This window comes from Cyprinodon tularosa, unplaced genomic scaffold, assembly GCF_016077235.1.
Source record: "Cyprinodon tularosa strain WSP-4 unplaced genomic scaffold, ASM1607723v1 ctg101, whole genome shotgun sequence".
Taxonomy (NCBI): domain Eukaryota; kingdom Metazoa; phylum Chordata; class Actinopteri; order Cyprinodontiformes; family Cyprinodontidae; genus Cyprinodon; species Cyprinodon tularosa.
In genome coordinates, this window is record NW_024037794.1 from 399,403 (window position 1) to 407,155 (window position 7,753).

General features: G+C 36.6%; 1 protein-coding gene across 1 annotated transcript; it reads right to left on the bottom strand.

Moving 5' to 3' along the window:
- Positions 1-66: 66 nt before the first annotated feature.
- LOC119778475 (uncharacterized threonine-rich GPI-anchored glycoprotein PJ4664.02-like) lies at positions 67-7,349 on the bottom strand. Its single transcript, XM_038277691.1, has 8 exons — positions 6,954-7,349; positions 3,488-3,561; positions 2,961-3,035; positions 2,315-2,341; positions 2,118-2,188; positions 345-2,017; positions 189-213; positions 67-93 (listed from the first exon to the last, which is right to left on the bottom strand). The coding sequence occupies exons 1-8, from the start codon at positions 7,019-7,021 to the stop codon at positions 67-69; spliced, it is 2,040 nt and encodes a 679-aa protein (XP_038133619.1). The 5' UTR covers positions 7,022-7,349.
- Between the last annotated feature and the right edge of the window lie 404 nt (positions 7,350-7,753).

The window sequence follows — 7,753 nt, forward strand, 5'->3', positions numbered from 1 at the left end:
ACTGAAACATATAATCAGTTTTAGTAAGAACAAAACTCAATAGCTGTATCTGTTTCTACTATCCACTTACTTTGTGCAGGAAACCTCCATTCCCTGTTTAAACATAAACCAATCTGAGTCTTACAATATTTCTCATTAGTAAGAAATTATAAAAAAAAATCTTCTGCTACATGCACTTATCAACTTACTTGAAAAAGCAAAGATGAGTCATTGCTGAAAATCAAAGAAGCGGATGAAATTATATAGAGAGCTTTCAAATTTAGGAATTATAAATCGTGAATAATTTGTCACTTGTAATGAAGAATGACCATATTTCAGATTTATTATGAAGTAGGTTATCCTACCTGCTTTGTGGTAAATTGCTGTTGATCTCCCGGGCAAAACGTTTCCTCCTTAACTTTGGCAGACTTGTCGATATGAGCATGGTTGTTTGGGTAGTCATTGGACTGTTGCTTGTTAATGTTGTAGATGTTACACTGGTGGTAGGATTGTTGCTTGTTAATGTTGAACTTGTAGCTGTGGTTGGACTGTTGCTTTGTGACGCTGTAGTTTTAGTTTTGTCTTTCAAGATTGTAGGTGCAGCTGTAGTTGTGTTGTTGCCATTTAACGCTGTTTTAGCTGTAGTTGTTTCCTTGCCATTTAACGCTGTTGTGGCTGTAGTTGTGTTGTTACCATTTAACGCTGTTTTAGCTGTAGTTGTTTCCTTGCCATTTATCTTTGTTGTAGCTGTAGTTGTGTTGTTGCCATTTAACGCTGTTTTAGCTGTAGTTGTTTCCTTGCCATTTAACACTGTTGTGGCTGTAGTTGTGTTGTTGCCATTAAATGCTGTTTTAGCTGTAGTTGTTTCCTTGCCATTTAACTTTGTTGTAGCTGTAGTTGTGTTGTTGCCATTTAACGCTGTTTTAGCTGTAGTTGTTTCCTTGCCATTTAACTTTGTTGTGGCTGTAGTTGTGTTGTTACCATTTAACGCTGTTGTAGCTGTAGTTGTTTCCTTGCCATTTAACGCTGTTGTGGCTGTAGTTGTGTTGTTGCCATTTAACGTTGTTTTAGCTGTACTTGTTTCCTTGCCATTTAACGTTGTTGTAGCTGTAGTTGTGTTGTTGCCATTTAACGTTGTTTTAGCTGTACTTGTTTCCTTGCCATTTAACGTTGTTGTAGCTGTAGTTGTGTTGTTGCCATTTAACACTGTTGCAACTGTAGTTGTGTTGTTGCCATTTAACGCTGATGTAGCTGTAGTTGTGTTGTTGCCATTTAACACTGTTGCAACTGTAGTTGTGTTGTTGCCATTTAACGTTGTTGCAGCTGTAGTTGTGTTGTTGCCATTTAACGTTGTAGCAGCTGTTGTTGTGTTGTTGCCATTTAACACTGTTGTAGCTGTTGTTGTATTGTTGCCATTTAACATTGTTGCAGCTGTAGTTGTGTTGTTGCCATTTAACGTTGTTGCAGCTGTTGTTGTATTGTTGCCATTTAACACTGTTGCAGCTGTAGTTATGTTATTTCTGTCTAACGTTGTTGCAGCTGTCGTGTCGTTGCCATGTAACATTCCAGATGTTGTTGTGTTGTTGCCATTTAACGTTGTTGCAGCTGATGTGGTGTCATTGCCATTTAACGTTGTTGCAGCTGCCGTGCTGTCGTTGCCGTTTAACGTTGTTGCAGCTGTCGTGGTGTCGTTGCCATTTAATGTTGTAGCAGCTGTTGTGGTGTCGTTGCCATTTAATGTTGTAGCAGCTGTTGTGGTGTCGTTGCCATTTAATGTTGTTGCAGCTGTCGTGGTGTTGTTGCTATTTAACGTTGTTGCAGCTGTTGTCATATTGCCATTTAAGTCTGTCGTTGCATTTGTAGTTGAGTTAAAGTTTTGCGTTACATTGTAAAATGCAGTTGTTGTTGAATTGTGAATCTGTGGTGTTGTTGATTGTTCAGTCACATTTAAAGTTTGTGGAGATGTGGATGCAGCAGTTGTTGGTCCTGTGTTTGAGAACAAGCATTCGCTGAGCTTACTGCGGAAAACTTGGTCAAGCTGCGGGAAAATAATCAAATGATCTCATTTATTTAAAGGCTTAAGATCTGAAAGGTAGTGTGGTATAATAGGATGGTCTTTAACGTTTTTGGTTGCGTACCCAGGCAGTGATTTCAGTTTCATTTCTCCTCGGTCCAGTGACATCAACAGTGACATCAAGGAAGTAAAACACTAGCATAAAAAGATAAATAACATAAAGGAGAAGAATGTCAAAATGTAAATCCTTGGGGAAACATGTTCCTCTCTGGACCCCAGTGGATACAATATTAAGGTGAGATGAATTTGTCTTGTGTTTACCTCCTGTCTGTTCAGTGGTTGTATTTGCTGAAATAATGAAATAAACAGTACGAGATTGATTATCAGAAGCTTTAGCTGCAAATATGCAAACTTCAATACAAAACTAAAGTCTCAAATGTTGTATCTGCAAAGCTTAGCTGCTGAGTAATCTGTTGACTATCTAGTTAATAAAGGAAATTACTATTTCTAATTAGTGTATATTGATGAAATACTCAGTTCACTTTTTCAGTTGTGTTTGTTTCTCTTTTCTACAGCTAAAATCATTACATGAGCTCCTATGCTTCACCTGCAGTATAGGAGCTCAAGCCGACAAATGTTTCACCCGTTGAATAATAAAAACCTGCTGTCGTTATCTTTTATTTTTTAATACTTTGTTATTTAGGATTTTTGTTCAACATACTTATTCTTTCACTTCTAGCATGCTTGTATGATCAGTGGCCACCTTTCATATTTTCTATTGCATATTTTATTCTACCATTGCCTATGGATAAATACATGTAGAGAAATTATTAGAAAGAGATTAGAAAGAAATAGTTTAAAATCTGTATTGTATAATCTATAATCCCCTTTTTCCCATACGTGTTGTTATTTTCAGTTCTATCCTATATCTCAGTTTAGGCTGTAAAAGCCCTAATATTGTACTTACTTGAAGTTTGTGCAGCTGTTGTACCCGTGGTAACGGTGGAAGGAGTAGTGGAGCTTAGCTCACCAAAAGCTTGACCTGATTGAAGAAATAAAACAGCTAGAGTAAGGGGTTATACTGTATCTCTAAGTCTGGCTGAGGTTTTCAATAAGACTTCCAGGCTTCCCTAAACTAACCAGGTAAAAGATTTAAACCAAACCAAAGTGATCAATAAATGTTATAAAGTAGTCAGTTGGGGCTGGGACTTCTGGTCAAGAAAAGTCACACAACTCAGTCATTTGTCAATTGTTAGATTACAAGCTGTCCCTCGGAGGTGTTGATGTGTACTTTGAGTCAGACTGGAATTAAAGTAGCTAAACAGGTTACAGTCACAAAAAGCAAAGGAATTTAGCCTGTGTAGGTATGCTGCACTGTGCAGAATGCGGACGTCATGCTTTATAAATGGGGGTTGATTATAGGTTCTGCTGCGTTGTTAGCAAATAACCTTTGTTGAAGTCGTTAGTCATACAGTGGATGATGTTAGACCTTACCTGCAAGGAGGACAATAATTAGGTGTGTCTTCAGCCACATTGCATATGTAACACCAAAACCAGGTTTCTTCACTCTGTAAAATAATTCACACTCCTAAAATTTTCATTGTTGACAAAAGTGAAATAATTGTACAAAAATCTCAGAAACTTATCAGCTCCTTTGTATCACTTCTCACTACTATAAACAATGAATTGGATCAAATCTCTGACAGGCTTATCTTTCATTATCATCATTCGGTCTATGTTTGTCGCACAAACAATAACATATCAGATGCATGACTAAAGTTAAGGTTGAAAGTCTTATGTAACACAACAAACACAGGAATGGTGAATGTCCACTGGTGTGACAGATCAATGATCTGTATCACTGAATTCATCTCCTGATCATTTAACATTGTATACTTTAAAGATATCACCTGGAAATCAGGCTATTTCATGTTTAAACATATTTGTTGCTGTTAGGCCTCAATCAAAAACCTGTTGGACAATCTGGAGCATACAAACGGCTGTTTTTGCCCCCTTTCATGTGGGCGCTTGGTTCAAACCAGAAAAAAAAGAACAATGGCAGGCTTTCCTTCTCACTGATATTTGTAATTTTTAAGAGGGCACTAACATTAGCCCGCTTGGTTTCTTCTCGTCTGTCTCTTTTCCACCATATTTCTAAGAAACAAGGACTAAACTGTAGGTATTCAGTAAGTTTTGCTACTTGTGTAACATTTTATCTGGAGAGACCAGGAGACGGTGGTAAATGAACCACAGCAAATTGCAAATGTTGCCAAAGTTGCATCCACATAAAAACACATAAACACAAGTCAGATTCTGTACACCCCTGCTAGAATAAAAGGGCATGAAAAGGGTTCTCTATAACCTCTTAAAACTGATTAATCATTGACCTAAATATGATTTCAGAAGGATTGTGAAAAATACCAGTTTATGACTTATTTAAATATATAAAAACACCTTACCTAACCTTAAAAATTTGTGTTATAACAGAAATGAACAGATTAAAAAATACATTTTATTGTGAGTATCAAAGTGAAAAATAAAATAATCTTATTGATTTCATGTAATGTTATGTAAATCCCTTTATTGTCACTAGGGTTGTCAAAAGTATCGATACTGAAAAGTTGTATCCGGATACAATACTTATTTTCAAAAGTATCGATACACTGCTACCACCAGTGGCACCTAAACAGTCATTCATCTTATGCACAGATTAGAGGAAAATGCACTTTCTGAACACTGTGTGATTGAATAATTCTGTGCACTTTTCGGTTTCAGACTTTTTTTCTGTAACAGGTGCAGCTGCTGAGAATTATTTTTGTTTTTTAACTGGTTTGGCTAGTGTCATTGTTATGTGTGCAAAGCATAGCCAAGGCAGGAACACTTCATTATAATTTAAAATTAAAGTTTTTTTTATCAAGCTTGCTTAATATTGTGCAAAGCATACAACCTCAAAATATTGTTTATTGTATTTATTAATCTATTTATTGTATTTTGTTTATTAATGAAATAATTTCTGTTGAATTTTGGAGCTTTTGTTTTTATCCTTGTGGTATCGAAAATTACATCGAGTATCGAATATTTACTTAGTATCGGTATTGAGTTGAAAAGTTTAGTATCGTCACAACCCAACACAATGGGTTAATTTCCCTCTGCTTTTAACCCATCCCCTTGGGAAGCAGTGGGCTGCCATTGTGAGGTTCCCTGGGAGCAGTGTGGGGTTAAGGGTCTTGCTCAGAGACCCAGAGTCGAGGCTGTCCGGATACTTGCAACCAGCCATAATCTACTGTACACAGAAAGATCTCATAATTATTGGGTGACTTTTAAACTTTATGTACGCCTTTAATCAAGGCCTTTTCTCATTAGATTTTTTATTATCTGTTAAAATTAATCTGCATCATTGCTCCTTCTCAATTTGCCATGTTTAGTTTTATTTAACTTACATAAAATCTTGAGAGGTTTTATGAGATTTTCAGTCTGACATCTGAATTTTTCGAAATTAAATCTGTTGGTTCTTTTACTATATTCTGCTTTTATTTTTCTTCTATTTTATTATCGAATTCATGTAAAGCACTATGAATTGTCCATGTACTGAATTGTGCTATACAAATAAAATTGCCTTGCCTTGCCTTGCCTTGGTGTGTGGTGTGCTTACCGAGTCGCTGTACACATGAAAATGAACTGATTTCATCTGGTAATTTCAGATATCCGTGATTTAAGGTCAGCGTGGTTCCCTACACCCTTCCTAGGAGGCAGACCATTCTTAACGCACCAGGATTACCTTAATTGTCATCATATATATATAATAAACGGGGCCATACACTCTACAGGTTTTCTAAGGGATTAAGATCGGTTTGTACCTACACTAGGATTGCTTCAATTGTCTTGACCAAATCCCTCCAACAACAAAATACCAAAACACAACATTTAGCTTCAATCCCTACATTTCACAGATGGTGAGGACCTCCACCTGTTTTCTCCTGAATGAAAAAGAGGCAATTTTGATCCAACTATTCAATATCATTTCCATCAGACCTTCAAAAGTCAAAATTCATGGAATTTGTCACAATTTGCATTTGCATACTAAAATCTGTCTATTTTATCTTGTTTGCTTTTCAGTAATGCCTTCTTCCTATCTGGTGATCATTTAGAGTAAAAGATTTCTATCTCTGAGGCACAGAAGTGTTCTCTATCCTCTAGGAAGGCTAAAAATACAGAGCATTAAAATATCCAAGAGCAACTGCTTTGATATCACAAACAGTCTTAAAAGCTTTATTAATACACTAAGTTTAATACATATTGGCTCTTCAGTACAGTATTTAGATTTGTGTCGGAACTACAGAAGGAAAACATTTCTGAAGCTGCCTGCATGCCAGTGATGAAAAGCAAACAGAGGTTATTGTGTTATACTGTGTTGAAGTTTCCATTGCAGTGTTAATATCCTGAAACCAGAGGTTTGTAAAGAAATCATGCAATATGATACCTCCATTTGGTGTCTAAGTTTAACTGCAAACAATCAAGGAGAAACTGCCTTCCTCTAAAAAGAATAAAAACTTATACTATGGAAACTGATTCCACAAATAAAAGGGTGAACAAAATATACTGGAATTAAGATGCAGATTATTCCTTTTCAGAAGATAGAATTATCACAATAAACCTTTATTTAGACCCAGTGAACCATTTTAGATTGCAATTACTGATGGTTTGGAGAGAAATACAAAATAAAACGTTTGTTGATCTGGTATGATCACATGCATTTGTTAAAGTATGCATTTGGTAAAGTCATCAAGTAACAACAAAAGAAGACAATTTAGAAGATGACGTTACAAAGTCAATTTATATGATTAGAAATACATAAAATGCGTAATTCAGACATACCTCTCAATTGAATTTTTTGCTTTGTTTTTTAAAATGAGCTGGTTCTATTCAAAAAAGGTCACCACACCACCACCAGAACTTTTACCTGACTGAAGGAGCCAATTTGTAAGAGACCGATGGAGCTCCCATAACTTCTTCATTTCCATATAGCATAACTTCCCACAGCAGAATCCAGAAGTTAAACCACAAACCTAACCACGAACATTTTCTTGGCTTAAACAAATCTGAATCCAGCTACCGGCAGTGTTTTCTTTACTGTGATTTTTCTCAGGCAGAATCCAGACACTCCCTCCAAACGTCAGCCCTTTCAAGTGGACGTCAGCTGCATTCACCTGAGCTTCAACATGTGTCACTCAACAATGGAGCAAGTTTTAATGGGAGCTTTCTTTTTTTGTCTACCAGAGCGTACGCTTCCGATTGTTCTCTCTGTCAACCCAAAAAATAAAACATATGCATTGTACACCAACAGGTTTCCAGAAAGGCTTTTGGAAAGGTAAGAGATCTGTGTTTCTATTTCTGTTTGGTATTTAAGGAGTGCCTCAGGGTGTGTCCTTAGCTGCTCAATGTTCTGTTTGATAGGCATAAAACAAAAAGAGTTTCCATGGCTACAGACACTACGGACCTCAAAGCAAGATATTTGATGCTGTCAGAATTTCGTGAGGCACCACTGTCTCTGCGTCGGTCATGTTATTAAGAGGTAAAAAAACACTGTTGGAAATTATCACCTGTATGGATTGTTGTGACTTAAAGAGCAGTATTTAGACTGGCTTACAGGTTAACAAACAAGCGCATCACAGAGAGGCTTTGGGAGTTTGGGTGAGGGTAAAGGGTGTGTTACAGGGGAGGTTAAAATGTTGATGCTTAATTTGGGGCATCTATCCATCC

Excerpts from the sequence above, each read along its gene's own strand:
- LOC119778475 (XM_038277691.1), bottom strand. The coding sequence starts at position 7,021 with ATGCTATATGGAAATGAAGAAGTTATGGGAGCTCCATCGGTCTCTTAC. Across the intron at positions 2,018-2,117 it reads AAACTGAAATCACTGCCTGG|CTTGACCAAGTTTTCCGCAG; the intron begins GTACGCAACCAA and ends ATTTTCCCGCAG. Across the intron at positions 94-188 it reads ACTCATCTTTGCTTTTTCAA|GGAATGGAGGTTTCCTGCAC; the intron begins GTAAGTTGATAA and ends ATGTTTAAACAG.